A 27,943-nucleotide genomic window follows, 5' to 3' on the forward strand; every position below is an offset into this window, starting at 1 on the left:
TTATAGATGTAATACCAGGTTCTTAAAACACCAGACAGTCATCTCAAAAAATTATTCTGGGCCAACAATGTATTTAAATGGTAGGCTGGTCTAGAACAGTGGTCACCAACCATTCCTGCGTCAATATCACTTTCTAAGTCAAAATGCAAGCAGCAATCTACTGCTCAGATTAAGAATAACAAAATAAAAGTAAGCCAATGCAACATGAACCAATTAAAAACAGTTTTGTAGTAAAGAGGTTTGTGCAGTTAAACGTTTTTAAATGTCACAGTATCAACTTTGCTGTGCATTCCAGGGCTATCTGATTTGCCAGCTGATTTGCCAGCAGGTGCACTTGATTTTCTCTCTGGGCCTGCCGGGTAGGCAGAGCTCTACTTTCAGACACATTAAATGGTTCAGAAATGGGAACACTTTTCCTTCCCGGCGCTAGGGCTGCTGAATCAAGTGCACCTACCGCCAACAGCTCAACAAAAAAAATGAACGCAAGGCTTTATTATTATTTTTTTTTACAGAAATGTTTGTTGATCGACTAGGAATGTCTTGGAGATTGACCGGATGGTGACCACGGTCTAGAACAGGGGTGGGCAATTCCAGTCTCGAGGGCCTGATTGGTGTCACAGTTTTGCCCCAGCTAACACACCTGACTCCAGTAATCACCTAATCATGATCTTCAGTTTAGAATGACATTTGATTAAATCAGCTGTGTTTGCTAGGGATGGAGAAAAAAATAGGACACCAATCAGGTCCTGGAGGACTGGAGTTGCTCACCCCTGGTCTAGAAGGACATTTGCGCTAGTCAGGCATTTATATCAATGGCAGAAGTGAACATTTGGGCTCTCCGTGAGGGAATCCTAATGTTTACCTACAGTACCATTCGGAAGTTTGGACACACCTACTTAAACGGTTTTTTCTTTATTTTTACTATTTTCTACATTGTAGAATAATAGTGAAGACATCAAAACTATGAAATAGTTTGGAATATGGAATCATGTAGTAACCAAAAAAAATGGTTAAATCAAAATTGAGATTCTTCAAAGTAGCCACCCTATGCCTTGACATTCCCTCAGCCAGCTGCATAAGGTAGACACCTGGAATGCATTTCAATTAACATGTGTGCCTTGATAAAAGTTATTTTGTGGAATTTCTTTCCTTCTTAATGCATTTGAGCCAATCAGTTGTGTTGTTTGAGATTTTTGGTTCCAATCGATGTGTCTTTAAGACGCAGTTGGTGAACGGATGATCTCTGCTTGTGTGGTTCCCACTGTGGCTATTTGACCAAAAAGGAGAGTGATCGTGTGCTGTGACAGATGACCTGGCCTCCACAATCACCCGACCGCAACCCAAGTGAGATGGTTTGGGATGAGTTGGACCGCAGACTGAAGGAAAAGCAGCCAACAAGTGCTCAGCATATGTGGTCACTCCTTCAAGACTGTTGGAAAACCATTACAGGTGAAGCTGGTTGAGAAAATGCCAAGATTGTGCAAAGATGTTATCAAGGCAAAGGGCTCCTTTGAAGAATTTGTTTAACACTTTTTTGGTAACTACATGATTTCATACATGTTATTTCATAGTTTTGATGTCTTCCCTATTATTCTACAATGTAGAAAATAGTACAAATAAAGAAAAACCATTGAATGAGTAGGTGTGTCCAAACATTGGACTGGTATTGTAGGTAACGGTGATATTCCAGAGGTGGTGTTTCTGGAAGCTCTACCTGTGACATCCTCGTGGTGGTGGCCGGTAGCAGTGGACGGCTGAATTTCTTCTGAGAGCCAATGGCAGCGGGGAACGAGGGGGCAGAGAACATGGCTGCCACAGAGTTGACTACTCTGATCCAAGAGTCCATTTCCTCTGGGCTCCTGTTGGGAAACAGAGACAAATAAACAACTTACAAAAGCAGCCATTTGCTTTGAGACTTTATATGGGAACATTTTGAATTAAACACAGCTTTGGTATTCAACCAAATCCAGGCTAAAGCCGCAAACAATTTTCCCTGGAATAGCAATGTGTTCGGTTGTGATGGGGAAAATAATCGTTCAAAGTTGATAGAGTACGGTGAACTACTTAGAAATACAACCCAACTGTGCCACTGTTCATTTATGCATCATGGAAGCACATCCCAGGAGGAGGTCCTATCTTCTTCAACGATAAGCACCTCTATTAGGCACCTGGAATATTCCATGATGAGGGAACAAAGGAAACCAAGAACAATAGACTTTGGCCAGAGTAATGGCCGAGACAAATGGATTTTCACTGCGCTTGAAGCCAAGCGTGAAATGACATTTTGCTTCCAGAAGTGGTCCTTTTCTCTCCCTCGTCTCTCTAGCTCTGCTGGAAATAACGTTGGGTTGTTTTGCGGCAGTAAATTGTGCCACCCGATTGCAGAGGCAACGGTCGCTGGTGGTGCAATTTAAGGATAAAAGGTGAAGTTGTCCCTAGACGCTGATCCTGGGGTCAGTTTTGCATTTCTCCCACTAATGGTTCAGGTTAGAATTGGAGGGAAAGCTGATCCTAGATCACCCTAGGGTAAACTTCACTCCAGAGCCAACTTACTGGGCCTGGAAGAGGAAGACCCTCCAGTCGGCTGTCTTGAGCTTGAGAACGTTGGGCTTCTTCTCGTAGTCCACGGCTTTGATGGACAAGGCGTGGTGGATGCTGATGGCATTCTTTAGGTCCTCCTCTGAGAGGGCCTTCTCAGCCTTGTATTCGTCCTGTGGGAGGGTAGGAGACAACAACAGAAATCAGGCATTGGGTCACACACCCCTACACTGCATAAGAAACCAGTTGGATGTAATCATATGACATTTTCTCAACCAGAAAAATGGTTCACAACCGTAAAGTAATATGTCTCACTGTTCCATTTTTCCCACTGGGTATATGATACCATGGCTGGCTCTAAATCTGAGATGGTTCTGGGGGCCAGAAAATCATTTTTACACTGCGAATTGACTAAGTAACTAAGCCCCCAAATAGAATGTATTTCAAAATAATAACATTGAGACACGATCACATCTTTTTCTGTGGGAATACTTGGATACAGATTTCCTAAATTACATTTTTTTTTGTCCAAAACGACAAAAAAAAATATATATCACTGCCTGTTGACAACCCCTGCTCTAAACTCTTCTCCAGAAGAGTGCATTGTCCAGCCATGCTTAGACCAATTAGAGGACCAATTAGAGGTCGACCATTTGAGTTTTCAATGCCGATACCGATTAATGGAGGACCAAAAAAAAAGTGATTTTTATATATTTGTAATAATGACAATTAAAATAAGTGTTCAGTATTGTTGTAACGTAATATAATACATCAATAAAATGAATTTAGTCTCAAATAAATAATGAAACATGTTGAATTTGGTTTTAAAAAATGCAAAAACAGTGTTGGAGAAGAAAGTAAAAGTGCAATACGTGCCACGTAAGAAAGCTGACGTTTCAGTTCCTTGCTCAGAACATGAGAACATATGAAAGCTGGTGGTTCCTTTTAACATGAGTCTTCAATATTCCCAGTTAAGAAGTTTTAGGTTGTAGTTATTATGGGAATTATAGGACTATTTATCTTTATACCATTTGTATTTCATATACCTTTGACTATTGGATGTTCTTATAGAAACTATAGTATTGCCAACCTAATCTCGGGAGTTGATAGGCTTGAAGTCATAAACAGCGCAATGCTTGAAGCACAGCGAAGAGCTGCTGGCAAACGCAGGAAAGTGCTGTTTGAATGAATGCTTACGAGCCTGCTGCTGCCTACCCCACCGCTCAGTCAGACTGCTCTATCAAATATCAAATCATAGACTTAATTATAATATAATAAACACAGAAATATGAGCCTTTAGGTCAATAACATGGTCAAATCCAGAAACTATAATTTCGAAAACAAAACGTTTATTCTTTCAGTGAAATACGGAACCGTTCCGTATTTTTCTAACGGGTGGCATCCTTAAGTCTAAGTATTACTGTTACATTGCACAAGCTTCAATGTTATGTCATAAATGCAAAATTCTGGCAAAAATAATTACGGTCTTTGTTAGGAAGAAATGGTCTTCACACAGTTCGCAATGAGCCAGGCGGCCCAAACTGCTGCATATACCCTGACTCTGCTTGCACAGAACGCAAGAGAAGCGACAATTTCCCTAGTTCAAATAAATTAATGTTAGTAGGAAATATTAACTAAATATGCAGGTTTAAAAATATATACTTGTGTGTTGATTTTAAGAAAATGCATTGATGTTTATGGTTAGGTACACATTGTGGCAACAGTGCTTTTTCGCAAATGCTCTTCTTAAATGATCACCCGTTTGGCAAAGTAGGCTGTGATTCAATGATAAATTAACAGGCACCGCATCGATTATATGCAACGCAGGGCAAGCTAGATAAACTAGTAATATCATCAACCATGTGTAGTTAACGAGTGATTATGTTAAGATTGATTTTTACAAGATAAGTTTAATGCTAGCTAGCAACTTACCTTGGCTCCTTGCTGCACACGCGTAACAGGTGGTCAGCCTGCCACGCAATCTCCTCGTGGAGTGCAAAGTAATCGGCGTTCAAAAATGCAGATTACCGATTGTTATGAAAAGTTGAAATCGCCATGCAGATTAATCGGTCGACCTCTAGCACCAATCCAATGCTGCTAAATGCAACAGGAGGGAGTGAATGATACGAATGCAACCCATGACCTTCTGTGTAGGCCAGTGTGAAGTTTGTCAAACCTTTTTGTTTTGTGTCATAAAACAGTTACTCGAGCGACCCCTCATGGAGTACAAAACCCCAATGACACAGAATAGTGACTCAGGATGGCTCAAAAGATGACAAAGTAGTTGAACTGACTTCATCAACAAATCTAACTTGACGAGACAGAGGTGTCTGAATACGAGGGGTGGGGATTCATATGAAATCCCCTCACACCTTTGTGCCTCAGTGCATTGACAAATGTGTGGAGAATGGTAAACAGTATTGACTGGGGTGCTGATAACAGTAAACCGGTGGCATATCAAGGTTATAATTTAACATAACATCCCCAAGATTCAATAGGTTACAGTTGATAATTTAGCTTCAATTAGGTTACGGTTGATCATTTAGCCTTAATAGGTTACAGTTGATCATTTGCCTGACATCCCAGAGATTCAATATTCCTGCTGTCGATTGCACTACATGGAAAATTTGTCGTTCTGAATTTATCATCTAGAGCCCTGCCGGTCATCCTTCACCAACAATAATTCAAAGCAGTGTCATTTTTCAATACCATGCAAATTCATTCATTAAAATCACCACTACTACACAATCTTCTCAATGTATTTTTCCCCCAAATACAGTACAAAATAACCTAGAGTCGACAGTAAAACACAAGTCTAACACAGCGTCCACCCCTAAAACACCACAGCGTCCAACACTAAAACACTAAAAAATAAAATAAAATACTACAGTCTCTACAGTAAAACACTAGTCTCTAAACGGTAAAACACTACAGTCTACAGTAAAACACTACAGTAAAACACTACAGTAAAACACTAGTCTCTACAGTAAAACACTACAGTCTCTACGGTAAAACACTACAGTCTCTACGGTAAAACACTAGTCTCTAAACAGTAAAACACTAGTCTCTAAACGGTAAAACACTAGTCTCTAAACGGTAAAACACTACAGTCTACGGTAAAACACTACAGTCTCTACGGTAAAACACTAGTCTCTAAACAGTAAAACACTAGTCTCTAAACGGTAAAACACTACAGTCTCTACGGTAAAACACTACAGTCTCTACGGTAAAACACTACAGTCTCTACGGTAAAACACTACAGTTTCTAAACAGTAAAACACTAGTCTCTAAACAGTAAAACACTACAGTCTCTAAACAGTAACACTACAGTCGCTACAGTAACACTACAGTCGCTACAGTAAAACACTACAGTCTATACAGTAAAACACTACAGTCTATACAGTAAAACACTACAGTCTCTAAACAGTAAAACACTACAGTCTCTAAACAGTAAAACACTACAGTCTCTAAACAGTAAAACACTAGTCTCTACAGTAAAACACTACAGTCTCTACAGTAAAACACTACAGTCTCTACAGTAAAACACTACAGTCTCTACAGTAAAACACTATAGTCTCTACAGTAAAACACTACAGTTTCTAAACAGTAAAACACTAGTCTCTAAACAGTAAAACACTAGTCTCTAAACAGTAAAACACTAGTCTCTAAACAGTAAAACACTACAGTCTCTAAACAGTAACACTACAGTCTCTACGGTAAAACACTACAGTCTCTACGGTAAAACACTACAGTCTCTACGTAAAACACTACAGTCTCTACGGTAAAACACTACAGTCTCTACGGTAAAACACTACAGTCTCTACGGTAAAACACTACAGTCTCTACGGTAAAACACTACAGTTTCTAAACAGTAAAACACTAGTCTCTAAACAGAAAAACACTACAGTCTCTAAACAGTAAAACACTACAGTTTCTAAACAGTAAAACAATAGTCTCTAAACAGTAAAACACTAGTCTCTAAAGAGTAAAACACTAGTCTCTAAACAGTAAAACACTACAGTCTCTAAACAGTAACACTACAGTCGCTACAGTAACACTACAGTCGCTACAGTAAAACACTAGTCTATACAGTAAAACACTAGTCTCTACACAGTAAAACACTACAGTCTCTAAACAGTAAAACACTACAGTCTCTACACAGTAAAACACTACAGTCTCTACGGTAAAACACTACAGTCTCTACGGTAAAACACTACAGTCTCTACGGTAAAACACTACAGTCTCTACGGTAAAACACTACAGTCTCTACGGTAAAACACTACAGTCTCTACGGTAAAACACTACAGTTTCTAAACAGTAAAACAACAGTCTCTAAACAGTAAAACACTAGTCTCTAAAGAGTAAAACGCTACAGTCTCTAAACAGTAAAACACTACAGTCTCTAAACAGTAAAACACTACAGTCGCTACAGTAACACTACAGTCGCTACAGTAAAACACTACAGTCTATACAGTAAAAAACTACAGTCTACAGTAAAACACTACAGTCTACAGTAAAACACTACAGTCTACAGTAAAACACTACAGTCTACAGTAAAACACTACAGTCTACAGTAAAACACTAGTCTCTAAACAGTAAAAAACTACAGTCTCTAAACAGTAAAACACTACAGTCTCTAAACAGTAAAACACTACAGTCTCTAAACAGTAAAACACTACAGTCTCTACGGTAAAACACTACAGTCTCTACGGTAAAACACTACAGTTTCTAAACAGTAAAACACTAGTCTCTAAACAGTAAAACACAGTCTCTAAACAGTAAAACTGTACAGTCTCTAAACAGTAAAACACTACAGTCTCTAAACAGTAAAACACTACAGTCTCTAAACAGTAAAACACTAGTCTCTAAACAGTAAAACACTACAGTCTCTAAACAGTAAAACACTACAGTCTCTACAGTAAAACACTACAGTCTCTAAACAGTAAAACGCTACAGTCTCTAAACAGTAAAACGCTACAGTCTCTAAACAGTAAAACACTACAGTCTCTAAACAGTAAAACACTACAGTCTCTAAACGGTAAAACACTACAGTCTCTACGGTAAAACACTACAGTCTCTACGGTAAAACACTACAGTCTCTACGGTAAAACACTACAGTCTCTACGGTAAAACACTACAGTTTCTAAACAGTAAAACTCTAGTCTCTAAACAGTAAAACTGTACAGTCTCTAAACAGTAAAACACTACAGTCTCTAAACAGTAAAACACTACAGTCTCTAAACAGTAAAACACTAGTCTCTAAACAGTAAAATACTACAGTCTCTAAACAGTAAAACACTACAGTCTCTACAGTAAAACACTACAGTCTCTAAACAGTAAAACGCTACAGTCTCTAAACAGTAAAACACTACAGTCTCTAAACAGTAAAACACTACAGTCTCTACGGCAAAACACTACAGTCTCTACGGTAAAACACTACAGTCTCTACGGTAAAACACTACAGTCTCTACGGTAAAACACTACGGTAAAACACTACAGTCTCTACGGTAAAACACTACAGTTTCTAAACAGTAAAACACTAGTCTCTAAACAGTAAAACACTACAGTCTCTAAACAGTAACACTACAGTCGCTACAGTAACACTACAGTCGCTACAGTAAAACACTACAGTCTATACAGTAAAACACTACAGTCTCTAAACAGTAAAACACTACAGTCTCTAAACAGTAAAACACTACAGTCTCTAAACAGTAAAACACTACAGTCTCTAAACAGTAAAACACTACAGTCTCTACAGTAAAACACTACAGTCTCTACAGTAAAACACTACAGTCTCTACAGTAAAACACTACAGTCTCTACGGTAAAACACTACAGTCTCTACGGTAAAACACTACAGTTTCTAAACAGTAAAACAACAGTCTCTAAACAGTAAAACACTAGTCTCTAAAGAGTAAAACGCTACAGTCTCTAAACAGTAACACTACAGTCGCTACAGTAACACTACAGTCGCTACAGTAAAACACTAGTCTATACAGTAAAACACTACAGTCTCTTAACAGAAAAACACTACAGTCTCTAAACAGAAAAACACTACAGTCTCTAAACAGTAAAACACTACAGTCTCTACACAGTAAAACACTACAGTCTCTACGGTAAAACACTACAGTCTCTACGGTAAAACACTACAGTCTCTACGGTAAAACACTACAGTCTCTACGGTAAAACACTACAGTCTCTACGGTAAAACACTACAGTCTCTACGGTAAAACACTACAGTCTCTACGGTAAAACACTACAGTCTCTACGGTAAAACACTACAGTCTCTACGGTAAAACACTACAGTCTCTACGGTAAAACACTACAGTCTCTACGGTAAAACACTACAGTTTCTAAACAGTAAAACACTAGTCTCTAAACAGTAAAACACTACAGTCTCTAAACAGTAACACTACAGTCGCTACAGTAAAACACTACAGTCTATACAGTAAAACACTACAGTCTCTAAACAGTAAAACACTACAGTCTCTAAACAGTAAAACACTACAGTCTCTAAACAGTAAAACACTACAGTCTCTAAACAGTAACACTACAGTCGCTACAGTAACACTACAGTCGCTACAGTAAAACACTAGTCTCTAAACAGTAAAACACTACAGTCTCTAAACAGTAAAACACTACAGTCTCTACACAGTAAAACACTACAGTCTCTAAACAGAAAAACACTACAGTCTCTAAACAGTAAAACACTACAGTCTCTACACAGTAAAACACTACAGTCTCTACGGTAAAACAATACAGTCTCTACGGTAAAACACTACAGTTTCTAAACAGTAAAACAATAGTCTCTAAACAGTAAAACACTACAGTCTCTAAACAGTAAAACACTACAGTCTCTAAACAGTAAAACACTACAGTCTCTAAACAGTAAAACACTACAGTCTCTAAACAGTAAAAACTACACTACAGTAAAACTACAGTCGCTACAGTAAAACACTACAGTCTCTACAGTAAAACACTACAGTCTCTACAGTAAAACACTACAGTCTACAGTAAAACACTACAGTCTACAGTAAAACACTACAGTCTCTACAGTAAAACACTACAGTCTCTACAGTAAAACACTACAGTCTCTACAGTAAAAACTACAGTCTACAGTAAAACACTACAGTCTCTACAGTAAAACACTACAGTCTCTACAGTAAAACACTAGTCTCTACACAGTAAAACACTACAGTCTCTACGGTAAAACACTACAGTCTCTAAACAGTAAAACACTACAGTCTCTAAACAGTAAAACACTACAGTCTCTAAACAGTAAAACACTACAGTCTCTAAACAGTAAAACACTACAGTCTCTACGGTAAAACAACAGTTTCTAAACAGTAAAACACTACAGTCTCTAAACAGTAAAAACTACAGTCTCTAAACAGTAAAACACTACAGTCTCTAAACAGTAAAACACTACAGTCTCTAAACAGTAAAACACTACAGTCTCTAAACAGTAAAACACTACAGTCTCTAAACAGAAAAACAACAGTCTCTAAACAGTAAAACACTACAGTCTCTAAACAGTAAAACACTACAGTCTCTACGGTAAAACACTACAGTCTCTAAACGGTAAAACACTACAGTCTCTAAACGGTAAAACACTACAGTCTCTACGGTAAAACACACTAAAACACAGTCTCTACGGTAAAACACTAGTCTCTAAACAGTAAAACACTACAGTCTCTAAACAGTAAAACGCTACAGTCTCTAAACAGTAAAACACTACAGTCTCTAAACAGTAAAACACTACAGTCTCTACGGCAAAACACTACAGTCTCTACGGTAAAACACTACAGTCTCTAAACAGTAAAACACTACAGTCTCTAAACAGTAAAACACTACAGTCTCTAAACAGTAAAACACTACAGTCTCTAAACAGTAAAACACTACAGTCTCTACGGTAAAACACTACAGTCTCTACGGTAAAACACTACAGTCTCTACGGTAAAACACTACAGTCTCTACGGTAAAACACTACAGTCTCTACAGTAAAACACTACAGTCTCTACAGTAAAACACTACAGTCTCTACGGTAAAACACTACAGTCTCTACGGTAAAACACTACAGTCTCTACAGTAAAACACTACAGTCTCTACAGTAAAACACTACAGTCTCTACAACAAACACTACAGTCTCTAAACAGTAAAACACTACAGTCTCTAAACAGTAAAACACTACAGTCTCTAAACAGTAAAACACTACAGTCTCTAAACAGTAAAACACTACAGTCTCTAAACAGTAAAACACTACAGTCTCTAAACAGTAAAACACTACAGTCTCTAAACAGTAAAACACTACAGTCTCTAAACAGTAAAAACTACAGTCTCTAAACAGTAAAACACTACAGTCTCTAAACAGTAAAACACTACAGTCTCTAAACAGTAAAACACTACAGTCTCTAAACAGTAAAACACTACAGTCTCTAAACAGTAAAACACTACAGTCTCTAAACAGTAAAACACTACAGTCTCTAAACAGTAAAACACTACAGTCTCTAAACAGTAAAACACTACAGTCTCTAAACAGTAAAACACTACAGTCTCTAAACAGTAAAACACTACAGTCTCTAAACAGTAAAACACTAGTCTCTAAACAGTAAAACACTACAGTCTCTAAACAGTAAAACACTACAGTCTCTACAGTAAAACACTACAGTCTCTAAACAGTAAAACACTACAGTCTCTAAACAGTAAAACACTACAGTCTACAGTCTACAGTAAAACACTACAGTCTCTAAACAGTAAAACACTACAGTCTCTACAGTAAAACACTACAGTCTCTACAGTAAAACACTACAGTCTCTAAACAGTAAAACACTACAGTCTCTAAACAGTAAAACGCTACAGTCTCTAAACAGTAAAACGCTACAGTCTCTAAACAGTAAAACACTACAGTCTCTAAACAGTAAAACACTACAGTCTCTAAACAGTAAAACACTACAGTCTCTAAACAGTAAAACACTACAGTCTCTAAACAGTAAAACGCTACAGTCTCTAAACAGTAAAACACTACAGTCTCTAAACAGTAAAACACTACAGTCTCTAAACAGTAAAACACTACAGTCTCTAAACAGTAAAACACTACAGTCTCTAAACGGTAAAACGCTACAGTCTCTAAACGGTAAAACACTACAGTCTCTAAACGGTAAAACACTACAGTCTCTAAACGGTAAAACACTACAGTCTCTAAACGGTAAAACACTACAGTCTCTAAACGGTAAAACACTACAGTCTCTAAACGGTAAAACACTACAGTCTCTAAACGGTAAAAAACACTACAGTCTCTACGGTAAAACACTACAGTCTCTACGGTAAAACACTACAGTCTCTACGGTAAAACACTACAGTCTCTACGGTAAAACACTACAGTCTCTACGGTAAAACACTACAGTCTCTACGGTAAAACACTACAGTCTCTAAACAGTAAAACTCTACAGTCTCTAAACAGTAAAACTCTACAGTCTCTAAACAGTAAAACACTACAGTCTCTAAACAGTAAAACACTACAGTCTCTAAACAGTAAAACACTAGTCTCTAAACAGTAAAACACTACAGTCTCTAAACAGTAAAACACTACAGTCTCTAAACAGTAAAACACTACAGTCTCTACGGCAAAACACTACAGTCTCTAAACAGTAAAACACTACAGTCTCTAAACAGTAAAACACTACAGTCTCTAAACAGTAAAACACTACAGTCTCTAAACAGTAAAACACTACAGTCTCTAAACAGTAAAACACTACAGTCTCTAAACAGTAAAACACTACAGTCTCTAAACGGTAAAACACTACAGTCTCTAAACGGTAAAACACTACAGTCTCTAAACGGTAAAACACTACAGTCTCTAAACGGTAAAACACTACAGTCTCTACAGTAAAACACTACAGTCTCTAAACGGTAAAACACTACAGTCTCTAAACGGTAAAACACTACAGTCTCTAAACGGTAAAACACTACAGTCTCTAAACAGTAAAACACTACAGTCTCTAAACGGTAAAACACTACAGTCTCTAAACGGTAAAACACTACAGTCTCTAAACAGTAAAACACTACAGTCTCTAAACGGTAAAACACTACAGTCTCTAAACGGTAAAACACTACAGTCTCTACGGTAAAACACTACAGTCTCTAAACGGTAAAACACTACAGTCTCTAAACGGTAAAACACTACAGTCTCTAAACGGTAAAACACTACAGTCTCTAAACGGTAAAACACTACAGTCTCTACAGTAAAACACTACAGTCTCTACGGTAAAACACTACAGTCTCTACAGTAAAACACTACAGTCTCTAAACAGTAAAACACTACAGTCTCTAAACGGTAAAACACTACAGTCTCTAAACAGTAAAACACTACAGTCTCTAAACGGTAAAACACTACAGTCTCTAAACGGTAAAACACTACAGTCTCTAAACGGTAAAACACTACAGTCTCTACAGTAAAACACTACAGTCTCTACGGTAAAACACTACAGTCTCTAAACGGTAAAACACTACAGTCTCTAAACGGTAAAACACTACAGTCTCTAAACGGTAAAACACTACAGTCTCTACGGTAAAACACTACAGTCTCTACGGTAAAACACTACAGTCTCTAAACGGTAAAAACACTACAGTCTCAGTCTCTAAACGGTAAAACACTACAGTCTCTAAACGGTAAAACACTACAGTCTCTACGGTAAAACACTACAGTCTCTACGGTAAAACACTACAGTCTCTACGGTAAAACACTACAGTCTCTAAACGGTAAAACACTACAGTCTCTAAACGGTAAAACACTACAGTCTCTAAACAGTAAAACACTACAGTCTCTAAACAGTAAAACACTACAGTCTCTAAACAGTAAAACACTACAGTCTCTAAACAGTAAAACACTACAGTCTCTAAACAGTAAAACACTACAGTCTCTAAACAGTAAAACACTACAGTCTCTAAACAGTAAAACACTACAGTCTCTAAACAGTAAAACACTACAGTCTCTAAACAGTAAAACACTACAGTCTCTAAACAGTAAAACACTACAGTCTCTACAGTAAAACACTACAGTCTCTAAACAGTAAAACACTACAGTCTCTACAGTAAAACACTACAGTCTCTACAGTAAAACACTACAGTCTCTAAACAGTAAAACACTACAGTCTCTAACACACTACAGTCTCTAAACAGTAAAACACTACAGTCTCTAAACAGTAAAACACTACAGTCTCTAAACAGTAAAACACTACAGTCTCTAAACAGTAAAACACTACAGTCTCTAAACAGTAAAACACTACAGTCTCTAAACAGTAAAACACTACAGTCTCTAAACAGTAAAACAATACAGTCTCTAAACAGTAAAACACTACAGTCTCTAAACAGTAAAACAACAGTCTCTAAACAGTAAAACACTAGTCTCTAAAGAGTAAAACGCTACAGTCTCTAAACAGTAAAACACTACAGTCTCTAAACAGTAAAACACTACAGTCTCTAAACAGTAAAACACTACAGTCTCTAAACAGTAAAACACTACAGTCTCTAAACAGTAAAACACTACAGTCTCTACAGTAAAACACTACAGTCTCTAAACAGTAAAACACTACAGTCTCTAAACAGTAAAACACTACAGTCTCTAAACAGTAAAACACTACAGTCTCTAAACGGTAAAACACTACAGTCTCTACAGTCTACAGTAAACAGTAAAACACTACAGTCTCTAAACAGTAAAACACTACAGTTTCTAAACAGTAAAACACTACAGTCTCTAAACAGTAAAAACAGTCTCTAAACAGTAAAACACTACAGTCTCTACAGTAAAACACTACAGTCTCTACGGTAAAACACTACAGTTTCTAAACAGTAAAACACTACAGTCTCTAAACAGTAAAACACTACAGTCTCTAAACAGTAAAACACTACAGTCTCTAAACAGTAAAACACTACAGTCTCTAAACGGTAAAACACAGTCTCTACGGTAAAACACTACAGTCTCTAAACGGTAAAACACTACAGTCTCTAAACAGTAAAACACTACAGTCTCTACAGTAAAACACTACAGTCTCTAAACACGGTAAAACACTACAGTCTCAGTAAAACACTACAGTCTCTAAACAGTAAAACACTAGTCTCTAAACAAACACTACAGTCTCTACAGTAAAACACTACAGTCTCTAAACGGTAAAACACTACAGTCTCTAAACGGTAAAACACTACAGTCTCTAAACGGTAAAACACTACAGTCTCTAAACGGTAAAACACTACAGTCTCTACGGTAAAACACTACAGTCTCTACGGTAAAACACTACAGTCTCTACGGTAAAACACTACAGTCTCTACGGTAAAACACTACAGTCTCTACGGTAAAACACTACAGTCTCTAAACGGTAAAACACTACAGTAAAACACAGTCTCTAAACAGTAAAACACTACAGTCTCTAAACAGTAAAACACTACAGTCTCTAAAGTGTAAAACACTACAGTCTCTACGGTAAAACACTACAGTCTCTACGGTAAAACACTACAGTCTCTACGGTAAAACACTACAGTCTCTAAACAGTAAAACACTACAGTCTCTAAACAGTAAAACACTACAGTCTCTACAGTAAAACACTACAGTCTCTACAGTAAAACACTACAGTCTCTACAGTAAAACACTACAGTCTACAGTAAAACACTACAGTCTCTAAACAGTAAAACACTACAGTCTACAGTAAAACACTACAGTCTCTAAACAGTAAAACACTACAGTCTCTAAACAGTAAAACACTACAGTCTCTAAACAGTAAAACACTACAGTCTCTAAACAGTAAAACACTACAGTCTCTAAACAGTAAAACGCTACAGTCTCTAAACAGTAAAACTACAGTCTCTAAACAGTAAAACACTACAGTCTCTAAACAGTAAAACTACAGTCTCTAAACAGTAAAACACTACAGTCTCTAAACGGTAAAAACTACAGTCTCTAAACGGTAAAACACTACAGTCTCTAAACGGTAAAACACTACAGTCTCTAAACGGTAAAACACTACAGTCTCTAAACGGTAAAACACTACAGTCTCTAAACGGTAAAACACTACAGTCTCTAAACGGTAAAACACTACAGTCTCTAAACGGTAAAACACTACAGTCTCTAAACGGTAAAACACTACAGTCTCTAAACGGTAAAACACTACAGTCTCTAAACGGTAAAACACTACAGTCTCTAAACGGTAAAACACTACAGTCCCTAAACGGTAAAACACTACAGTCCTAAACGGTAAAACACTACAGTCTCTAAACGGTAAAACACTACAGTCTCTACGGTAAAACACTACAGTCTCTAAACGGTAAAACACTACAGTCTCTACGGTAAAACACTACAGTCTCTACGGTAAAACACTACGGTAAAACACTACAGTTTCTAAACAGTAAAACACTAGTCTCTAAACAGTAAAACACTACAGTCTCTAAACAGAAAAACACTACAGTCTCTAAACAGTAAAACACTACAGTCTCTAAACAGTAAAACACTACAGTCTCTAAACAGTAAAACACTACAGTCTCTACAGTAAAACACTACAGTCTCTAAACAGTAAAACACTACAGTCTCTACAGTAAAACACTACAGTCTCTACAGTAAAACACTACAGTCTCTAAACAGTAAAACACTACAGTCTCTACAGTAAAACACTACAGTCTCTAAACAGTAAAACACTACAGTCTCTAAACGGTAAAACACTACAGTCTCTAAATGGTAAAACACTACAGTCTCTAAACGGTAAAACACTACAGTCTCTAAACAGTAAAACACTACAGTCTCTAAACAGTAAAACACTACAGTCTCTAAACAGTAAAACACTACAGTCTCTAAACAGTAAAACACTACAGTCTCTAAACAGTAAAACACTACAGTCTCTAAACAGTAAAACACTACAGTCTCTACAGTAAAACACTACAGTCTCTACAGTAAAACACTACAGTCTCTACAGTAAAACACTACAGTCTCTACAGTAAAACACTACAGTCTCTAAACAGTAAAACACTACTACAGTAAAAAACGTCTACAGTCTCTAAACAGTAAAACACTACAGTCTCTAAACGGTAAAACACTACAGTCTCTAAACAGTAAAACACTACAGTCTCTAAACAGTAAAACACTAGTCTCTAAACAGTAAAACACTACAGTCTCTACGGTAAAACACTACAGTCTACGGTAAAACACTACAGTTTCTAAACAGTAAAACACTACAGTTTCTAAACAGTAAAACACTAGTCTACAGTAAAACACTACAGTCTCTAAACGGTAAAACACTACAGTCTCTAAACGGTAAAACACTACAGTCTCTAAACGGTAAAACACTACAGTCTCTACGGTAAAACACTACAGTCTCTACGGTAAAACACTACAGTCTCTACGGTAAAACACTACAGTCTCTACGGTAAAACACTACAGTCTCTATGGTAAAACACTACAGTAAAAACACTACAGTCTCTAAACAGTAAAACACTACAGTCTATACAGTAAAAACTACAGTCTCTAAACAGTAAAACACTACAGTCTCTAAACAGTAAAACACTACAGTCTCTACGGTAAAACACTACAGTCTACGGTAAAACACTACAGTTTCTAAACAGTAAACACTAGTCTCTAAACAGTAACACTACAGTCTACAGTAAAACACTACAGTCTATACAGTAAAACACTACAGTCTCTACGGTAAAACACTACAGTCTCTAAGCGGTAAAACACTACAGTAAAACACTACAGTCTCTAAACAGTAAAACACTAGTCTCTACAGTAAAACGCTACAGTCTCTAAACAGTAAAACACTACAGTCTCTAAACAGTAAAACGCTACAGTCTCTAAACAGTAAAACGCTACAGTCTCTAAACAGTAAAACGCTAGTCTCTAAACAGTAAAACACTAGTCTCTAAACAGTAAAACGCTACAGTCTCTAAACAGTAACACTACAGTCGCTACAGTAAAACACTACAGTCTATACAGTAAAACACTACAGTCTATACAGTAAAACACTACAGTCTCTAAACAGTAAAAAAACACTACAGTCTCTAAACAGTAAAACACTACAGTCTCTAAACAGTAAAACACTACAGTCTCTAAACAGTAAAACACTACAGTCTACAGTAAAACACTACAGTCTACAGTAAAACACTACAGTCTACAGTAAAACACTAGTCTCTAAACAGTAAAAAACTACAGTCTCTAAACAGTAAAACACTACAGTCTCTAAACAGTAAAACACTACAGTCTCTAAACAGTAAAACACTAGTCTCTAAACAGTAAAACACTAGTCTCTAAACAGTAAAACACTACAGTCTCTAAACAGTAAAACACTACAGTCTCTACAGTAAAACACTACAGTCTCTAAACAGTAAAACACTACAGTCTCTAAACGGTAAAACACTACAGTCTCTAAACGGTAAAACACTACAGTCTCTAAACGGTAAAACACTACAGTCTCTAAACGGTAAAACACTACAGTCTCTAAACGGTAAAACACTACAGTCTCTACGGTAAAACACTACAGTCTCTACGGTAAAACACTACAGTCTCTACGGTAAAACCCTACAGTCTATACAGTAAAAAACTACAGTCTACAGTAAAACACTAGTCTCTAAACAGTAAAACACTACAGTCTCTAAACAGTAAAACACTACAGTCTCTACAGTCTACAGTCTACGGTAAAACACTACAGTCTCTAAACAGTAAAACTAGTCTCTAAACAGTAACACTACAGTCTCTAAACAGTAAAACACTACAGTCTCTACAGTAAAACACTACAGTCTCTACAGTAAAACACTACAGTCTCTAAACAGTAAAACACTACAGTCTCTAAACAGTAAAACACTACAGTCTCTACGGTAAAACACTACAGTCTACGGTAAAACACTACAGTCTCTACGGTAAAACACTACAGTCTCTACGGTAAAACACTACAGTTTCTAAACAGTAAAACACTACAGTCTCTAAACAGTAAAACGCTACAGTCTCTAAACAGTAAAACGCTACAGTCTCTAAACAGTAAAACACTACAGTCTCTAAACAGTAAAACACTAGTCTCTAAACAGTAAAACACTACAGTCTCTAAACAGTAAAACACTACAGTCTCTAAACAGTAAAACACTACAGTCTCTAAACAGTAAAACGCTACAGTCTCTAAACAGTAAAACACTACAGTCTCTAAACAGTAAAACACTAGTCTCTAAACAGTAAAACACTACAGTCTCTAAACAGTAAAACACTACAGTCTCTAAACAGTAAAACACTACAGTCTCTAAACAGTAAAACACTACAGTCTCTAAACAGTAAAACGCTACAGTCTCTAAACAGTAAAACGCTACAGTCTCTAAACAGTAAAACGCTACAGTCTCTAAACAGTAAAACGCTACAGTCTCTAAACAGTAAAACGCTACAGTCTCTAAACAGTAAAACGCTAGTCTCTAAACAGTAAAACGCTACAGTCTCTAAACAGTAAAACACTAGTCTCTAAACAGTAAAACACTAGTCTCTAAACAGTAAAACACTACAGTCTCTACAGTAAAACACTACAGTCTCTAAACAGTAAAACACTACAGTCTCTAAACAGTAAAACACTACAGTCTCTAAACAGTAAAACACTACAGTCTCTACAGTAAAACACTACAGTCTCTACAGTAAAACACTACAGTCTCTACAGTAAAACACTACAGTCTACAGTAAAACACAGGGCATCAGATCAAGATAATAGGAAACTGGAATAGAGAAACTGGACAAGGACACAGAAAAATAGATGAACACAACCAGTCTGTTTTGCCCTGCAATAAAACTGCACTTAAAGCCTCTACAAGTGCACACTCCATCCAATTCACACCCTAGAAAGTTCATAACCATGTCAACAAGCGGAATGCACTATTTTGTCCCTCACTTCAGTTATAAAACAGTTAAACAGTTATGCTGAAATGCGCATCAGGATTTACATTATTCAGATATGTAGGAGTACTGGCAACCTTTTATTATCATCTTTAAAGGAGCCTTCCATACATCTCCAGAGCATAATGTTTCGTAAGAACCATTACTGAATTCCAGGAGTAGTTTATGTAACTTCCTGTGTGTGTGATGTACTAAAGGGAAGTGCAATTGACCTCTGCCAGTCGTGATTGTCACTCAGTGTTCTCAGGTGTTGTGATGAGTCCTAGAGCTGGTGGCAAGTCTGAGCACCTCACTGCCTCCACACGTCACAGGAGTTCACATTATAAACGTAGGACGAATTATTCTCTGCTTTCCAGAGCCTATTGACGAGGCACACAGATTAATTTGCGGTGATTGCTACTCCAAAGTTAATGTAGCTGTAACGTCATTGGTCATTAGCCGACAATACCACAGCAACCACTTGCAGCCAGGCATCAAAATCAGCACACAGAAGTAGAAACGCAATCTTCAAGACTGCCGGTTTCCTAGCCATTTCCAATCTGTGCTTTGCAGCGGCACCGGGCCACAGAGCAGCGGCACCGGGCCACAGAGCAGCGGCACCGGGCCACAGAGCAGCGGCACCGGGCCACAGAGCAGCGGCACCGGGCCACAGAGCAGCGGCACCGGGCCACAGAGCAGCGCCACCGGGCCACAGAGCAGTGCCACCGGGCCACAGAGCAGTGGCACCAGGCCACAGAGCTCATCTGTCACTAGGGATTGAAATCAGTCACAAGGAGGAAAAAGTTCTCCAAACCTCCAATGGATTTTGTCAAGGTTTTAATAAGGACCATGTTTAGCACGATAAGGTTAATAAGGACCATGTTTAGCACGATAAAGGTTAATAAGGACCATGTTTAGCACGATAAGGTTTTAATAAGGACCATGTTTAGCACGATAAGGTTTTAATAAGGACCATGTTTAGCACGATAAGGTTAATAAGGACCATGTTTAGCACAATAAGGTTTTTAATAAGGACCATGTTTAGCACGATAAGGTTTTAATAAGGACCATGTTTAGCACGGTAAGGTTAATAAGGACCATGTTTAGCACAATAAGGTTAATAAGGACCATGTTTAGCACGATAAGGTTTTAATAAGGACCATGTTTAGCACGATAAGGTTTTAATAAGGACCATGTTTAGCACGATAAGGTTAATAAGGACCATGTTTAGCACGATAAGGTTAATAAGGACCATGTTTAGCACGATAAGGTTAATAAGGACCATGTTTAGCACGATAAGGTTTTAATAAGGACCATGTTTAGCACGATAAGGTTTTAATAAGGACCATGTTTAGCACAATAAGGTTTTTAATAAGGACCATGTTTAGCATGATAAGGTTTTAATAAGGACCATGTTTAGCACGGTAAGGTTAATAAGGACCATGTTTAGCACGATAAGGTTTTAATAAGGACCATGTTTAGCACGATAAGGTTTTAATAAGGACCATGTTTAGCACGATAAGGTTAATAAGGACCATGTTTAGCACGATAAGGTTAATAAGGACCATGTTTAGCACGATAAGGTTAATAAGGACCATGTTTAGCACGATAAGGTTTTAATAAGGACCATGTTTAGCACGATAAGGTTTTAATAAGGACCATGTTTAGCACGATAAGGTTTTAATAAGGACCATGTTTAGCACGATAAGGTTTTAATAAGGACCATGTTTAGCACGATAAGGTTTTAATAAGGACCATGTTTAGCACGATAAGGTTTTAATAAGGACCATGTTTAGCACGATAAGGTTAATAAGGACCATGTTTAGCACGATAAGGTTAATAAGGACCATGTTTAGCACGATAAGGTTAATAAGGACCATGTTTAGCACGATAAGGTTTTAATAAGGACCATGTTTAGCACGATAAGCTTTTAATAAGGACCATGTTTAGCACGATAAGGTTTTAATAAGGACCATGTTTACATTTGGAAACATTTTGTCTGTGCCACTTCAGATATTAAAATGTAATCCAATATTCTACTACAGATGTTGATAATTAATAGCTGCATCTGTTAGTGATGGGGTAGGCAGAACGGATGCTGGCCATAAGAGCAGTGACATGTTGACTGGTCCCATCTGTAGCCATTAGAGATCATCCATGCTGGAATAATTAAGTTGCTCTGGTTGGTAACGTAAGAGGACTCATAACAATAACTTCCTCTCCCAAAACTGACACAGAGAGAGGTGGGGTGTCTAACAGGGGTGGGGTGTTTGACTGCCAGAGAATATCAAAATAATACAATTGCCTTTTTTTGCTTGGCAGTGCCATTTGGGTTGTGTGCCAAATACAAAAATCTGTATTCTTAACTGTGTTCTCAATTTCAGGTTGTTAAAGTCCTTCAAAAACGTTTTCTCCCTACTGAACATGACTGTGTCCTCACAAGCAGCTTAGCTGCAGCATTGGACATGATATCTGCTCTGCACTGATCCTGGCCCAGAGAGAGGACCAATGTGGGTTGACTCTATGCCTATCTGGAAGAGCTGGCCTAGGATCAGGTGTTTGATAAGGTTGGAAAAGGGGGTACACATTTCGGGTCAATTTCGCTGCCAACTAACTGACCCTCATTAACCGGTCAACGAACAGTAACACGACCAAGAGAAAATACGATGCATGCATACAAAGAGCCATTTGTCATTAACACAGCTTAATGGAAACAATCATGCAATCATAGCAAGCCTATCGTCTTCCAGTCAAAAGACTATAATGTTATCATTGAACATGCAACTGCTGTAATGAAGCAACTAATAAAACGATATTTGCCTAAATGCAATTAGCAGGAGAACTGTTCTTAACAGTTTACCTAATGCAAGAGGTTCCATGTGTGACAGAGATGAAAATATCCCTTAGAAACTTAGAGGGGGAATCTAATAGCAACAGGGATGGGTTGCTAATATGACTAGAATTGTGCCTTTGGCACTTTGAAAGTGAATAGAACAGGAGAGAAATGCCGGTTAATGGCACCAGGAAGTCTTTATAAAAATAACTGCTCGCCTTCTGTTGACTACAGCCTATGCACTCGAATAGCGAATGCGAGGCGTACATTAATTACGAGTTAAGATTGAGAAATGAAAATAGCCATTTTTAAATCGTGGTAATCAACAGTTTAACACACCATCGCATTTACAATTGTTGTTTGCTGTGACTGGGGTTACTATTAACGAAAATACACACCCGCCAATTTAATTCAACTAAATTATGCAAATGACCTTTAGACCGATATGCGTGACCGGTCATATGTATTTTCAGCGGCTAACCGATTAACAGCTTACTATTAACACCCCTAGTTGGAAACATATGGGTAGTATATGGAACTATGTGCACTGTGTGGCACATATGTTGTTAATAAAATGATTCGCAACATTTCACGCTTTTTTACATTTACAGAGCGACTTACAGGGTTAAGTGCCTTGCTCAAGGGCACATCGCCAAATTATTCACCTAGTCCGCTGGGGGGGGATTCGAACCAGCAACGTTTCATTACTGGCACAACGCTCCTAACCGCTAGGCTACCTGCTGGTTACTGGCACAACGCTCCTAACCGCTAGGCTACCTGCTGGTTACTGGCACAACGCTCCTAACCGCTAGGCTACCTGCTGGTTACTGGCACAACGCTCCTAACCGCTAGGCTACCTGCTGGTTACTGGCACAACGCTCCTAACCGCTAGGCTACCTGCTGGTTACTGGCACAACGCTCCTAACCGCTAGGCTACCTGCTGGTTACTGGCACAACGCTCCTAACCGCTAGGCTACCTGCTGGTTACTGGCACAACGCTCCTAACCGCTAGGCTACCTGCTGGTTACTGGCACAACGCTCCTAACCGCTAGGCTACCTGCTGGTTACTGGCACAACGCTCCTAACCGCTAGGCTACCTGCTGGTTACTGGCACAACGCTCCTAACCGCTAGGCTACCTGCTGGTTACTGGCACAACGCTCCTAACCGCTAGGCTACCTGCTGGTTACTGGCACAACGCTCCTAACCGCTAGGCTACCTGCTGGTTACTGGCACAACGCTCCTAACCGCTAGGCTACCTGCTGGTTACTGGCACAACGCTCCTAACCGCTAGGCTACCTGCTGGTTACTGGCACAACGCTCCTAACCGCTAGGCTACCTGCTGGTTACTGGCACAACGCTCCTAACCGCTAGGCTACCTGCTGGTTACTGGCACAACGCTCCTAACCGCTAGGCTACCTGCTGGTTACTGGCACAACGCTCCTAACCGCTAGGCTACCTGCTGGTTACTGGCACAACGCTCCTAACTGCTAGGCTACCTTGCTGGACAAATAGAATGGACATAGTCAACTCAGTGTCATCAATGACATGTTAACCTGAGCAACGACCACAAATGTTACAGAAAGCTTAATTCAAGGTGGTATACATAGCATTGTATTACCTTCTGCAAGTAGAGGATCATTCCTTTGAGAACAGCGTAGAATGTTTTCCAGCCTCGCTTTCCTCTTGGTGCTGGAAAATGAAAGGGGACATTTTAGTGACCAACAACATCATTTTAAAAAGAGCATTATGATTATTAGGTACAATATTATTTGTGTAGAAGCTGAAGTTATGTTCAATTGCAATTTCATCTCTAATCTGTTGTGTTAATCACTGATACAATCTGCTTCAGTGTTGGGGACAATCATTTAATTCCAATCAAATAAGGAATTCATATAGAGAAATTCCTGTCAGGAATCTGAATGGAATCAAGCCCAGTTCTGGAATTAATTTCAGGTCTGCCCCATTACTTTAAAATCCTTCTTTCATGATTTTGACATCAACAACTGATCAAAACAAAACCCAAATCAGATTATGAACAATTTAGCAAAAGTCATCTAAATCATTCAGTTGGAAGATTAAAAAAATGTGGCAAAACTAAAATGTAAAAAGTGTATATCAGCCGTGCCACTCGTGTGGGACATGGCATTCATTCCGAGCAGTGCCTAGGCCTGCATCCAAAATGACACCCTATTCCTGTAACTGTTGACCATGGCCCATAGAGTGCACTATATAGGGAGTAGGGTGCCATTTGGAAAGCAGTCCTAGAGTCCGAAGTTGGAAGAATCTCGTCTCTAGCTGGTCATAATGTTGCAGCCCGTCTACAGCAACCCCATGGGACAGCGACGTGCATTCTTACAGAGCATCATGTGATTAGCGGGGATCAGAAATGAGTTGAAACTCGTAACCAGAGCTGCTTTTAAACTCCATTGGTAATGGTATAGGAAGTTAATAACCGTCCAGGGGTATGGAAAATATTAGAGGAAAGGTCTGACTGTTTGGAATGTTCCTGGCTTGGATTAATGTACCTGAAACCGGCCTGCTCTGAAAGGCATCACTATAGTTATTTACAATGACCATAGAGACTGATACTTGAGGGCTTCATTTTGAGTGACTTATCTCCCACGAGCTGTGTCCAGAATTTAAATAGGCCAAATCTGCATGGTGTAAACCTCGACGACAGGACCTGATACAGAATACTAAACATTTATCTAAGACATTAATCAAGCAGCTTCTAACACTTTAACCGGTGACCTCTCGTTTCATGCCATATATTTCAATATATTTACTATCAGTTGGAAAGCCATCGTGGTATCTTGGAAGTAAATTAAACTTGTGTATAAAAACGCCGGGTTACCCTGTGCAGCAGATATTGACTGTAATCTGGATGGTTTTCTGCAGGCATAAAGCTCAGTGCTAATAAGTCAGCAGGTAAAGTCATTAGCGCCCAGAGATAAATGGATGTGAAACACCAACACCATCCATTCTCGTCGGGTTAACCGGTTTCGCATTACGCAGCAATTATATTAATGACCTATTTGTCTCCACTGTTTCCAGACAAACATCACAATCTGAAGGTCGAGGTGGAATCTGGAGCTTCAGACAGGGGGAAAAAAATCATCCATTAGTGGGATCCTAGAGAGCAGAGGTTTGTCACAATGCTTAGTCTTTTAACCGAGAGGCTGCAGCAAATCAGCATTTCAAAAAGCCCCAAAAACCCATCCCTCATTAGAAATGGTATAAAATATGTTTCTCTGACTGAGGCTAGTTAGGAACCCACAGAATGCTAATAATAACCTGAGTGGGCATATGAAATACATGCTGAGCACAGAGCCATTTTAAATACCATGTGTTACATACTGTATGTAAGGGGCATTTAAAATGGTCCAGCTTGGGTTCATCTGAAGGCATACTTCAAAAGAACACTGAGAAAAATCGGTCTAAGACTCATTGATCACTTACTTTTCTTGCCGTCCATGTCGGCGTGGATTTTGCGGGCCAGGAAGCCTGTTTTGTAGACTGCGGCGTTGGGGTCGTGGGCAATGTCCAGGAAGGGGTTACTGCCACTGCTGATCCGCGTGATACTTTTATTGTCCTTGTTGTCTGCCAGCTCAGACAGAGACTTCTTCAGCTCATCGCCATCTCTGGAAATAAAACCGACAAATAGGATTCTGTGTTGCGGATGTTGGCTAGGTAAGAGGCAAGATAACTTTGATCATACTCCCTGAATGGATTGAGGACATTTCTCTCCTCCCATCATTTGGGTTATTTTCTAGTGGAACAGAGGCTGTGCTTTTGGAGCTTTCTGGTTGTCGTAGTACATCCTACAGAACCACTCCGCTGTCGTAGTACATCCTACAGAACCACTCCGCTGTCGTAGTACATCCTACAGAACCACTCCGCTGTCGTAGTACATCCTACAGAACCACTCCGCTGTCGTAGTACATCCTACAGAACCACTCCGCTGTCGTAGTACATCCTACAGAACCACTCCGCTGTCGTAGTACATCCTACAGAACCACTCCGCTGTCGTAGTATATCCTACAGAACCACTCCGCTGTCGTAGTAAATTATGTACTATTGACCACTTAGAATGTTGTTTGGTGCTTTGTTGGCGTGCTGTTTTCACTAGGGGACTCAGTGGGGATGTTTGTGCAGTCGGAACAACAGCCCCAGTCAGACGGCTCTACTAACATCACCCTGTCCACCTTCATCACAATCAATTCTGGAACCTCCGTGTCATGGCACACACACACACACACACAATCACTGGGTAGTACAGCACCACACACACAGGACACAATGCCATTACACCAATGAGTTTGATCTTTGAGTGTGTCAGTTTCTATTCACAAACATGGAACTCTAAATATGGTCTTGTTTATGGAACTGATGGTGATTTTGGAACTCAAATATAGTTCTCAGTGAACAAAATGAAAAAGGATTAATGCAGTATTCTACCCAGACATTTAAGGAGCTAGTTACAGTGCCTGCCTAGTCAAGGTCTACAGTACACCCTGCACAAATTTCACATTCAACAGCCACAGATCAGAGGAAGGTCATGAAATAATTCCAAGACATAAATATCCCTTTGAGTACGGTCATGTATGGTAATTACATCTGTGGATGAAGTATCATATCACCCAGATCTGTCCGTCCATCCTAACTGAGTCGTGGAATGTTTATATTTTTTAAATGTAATCTTTATTTAACAAATTATTATTTACAATGATGGCCTACCCCGGTCAAACCCTGACCTAATCCGGACGACGCTGGGCCAATTGTGCACTGCCATATGGGACTCCTGATCACAGCCGTTTGTGACACAGCCGGGATCGAACCAGGGTCTGTAGTGACGCCTCTAGCACTGCGATACAGTGCCTTAGACTGCTGTGCAACTCGGGTTGTAATGAATACAACCTGCTCAGGGATATCACTGAGGCTAAAGGTGGTTTTGAAACAGCAACCGAGTTCATAGGCTGAGTGGTGAGAAAACTATGCATGGATCAACAATGCATTCACTCCACAATACTGGCCTGTATGACAAGACTGAGAAGGAAGAAGCCTGTGCTAAAGAAATCCAGTCCAAATCATCCATCCTGATTGCATCAAGGCCTTTAAGTAACACTGCAAGAGAACAGATTTAAAATGAAGGCAGCAAAATGTGACAACTAGGCCCGGGTGTTCAGACTTCTCCCCCATGGGGACTGTATACTGTACAGTATGTGGGAAAACCAAACCAAATATTTCATACCGACGTACTATACACACACACACACACACACACACACACACACGTCTTCACTATTATTCTACAATGTAGAAACAGTAAAAAAAAAAAAAATTAAACGCTTGAATGAGTAGTGTCCAAACTTACTGTATATACAGTGTATTCAGAAAGTATTCAAGACCCCTTGACTTTTTACATATTGCTACTTTAGAGCCTTATTCTAAAATGGATGATATTGTCCCCCCCCATAAATCTACACACAATACCCCATAATAACAAAACGAAAAATATATTTTATAAACTGAAATATCACTGTTACGGATACAAGTATCCTGTATGTGTTTCTCTCTCCTTCTCCCCTCACAGGTGAAAATCATCACTCCCCAATCATCAATCAGAAGACACACCTCCTCCTGTTTCCTACCCAATCACCGTTCCTTTCCCTTTGTTTAAAAACCCTGTCAGTTGT

The 27,943-nt window shown here is 38.9% G+C and overlaps 1 protein-coding gene across 8 annotated transcripts in view; it reads right to left on the minus strand.

Annotated features, from left to right (window-relative positions):
* Positions 1–27,943, minus strand: part of psd3l (pleckstrin and Sec7 domain containing 3, like) — a 156,612-nt gene that overhangs the window by 12,064 nt on the left and 116,605 nt on the right. For all 8 annotated transcript variants that reach the window (XM_042302669.1, XM_042302668.1, XM_042302672.1 and 5 more), the window contains 4 exons: positions 25,707–25,888; positions 23,866–23,936; positions 2,554–2,711; positions 1,715–1,859 (listed from right to left, as the gene is read on the minus strand). In XM_042302669.1, the coding sequence (XP_042158603.1) occupies positions 1,715–1,859; positions 2,554–2,711; positions 23,866–23,936; positions 25,707–25,888 (556 nt within the window). The remainder of the gene's footprint in view (positions 1–1,714; positions 1,860–2,553; positions 2,712–23,865; positions 23,937–25,706; positions 25,889–27,943) is intronic.

The sequence above is a fragment of the Oncorhynchus tshawytscha genome, linkage group LG20, assembly GCF_018296145.1.
Source record: "Oncorhynchus tshawytscha isolate Ot180627B linkage group LG20, Otsh_v2.0, whole genome shotgun sequence".
Taxonomy (NCBI): Eukaryota; Metazoa; Chordata; class Actinopteri; order Salmoniformes; family Salmonidae; genus Oncorhynchus; species Oncorhynchus tshawytscha.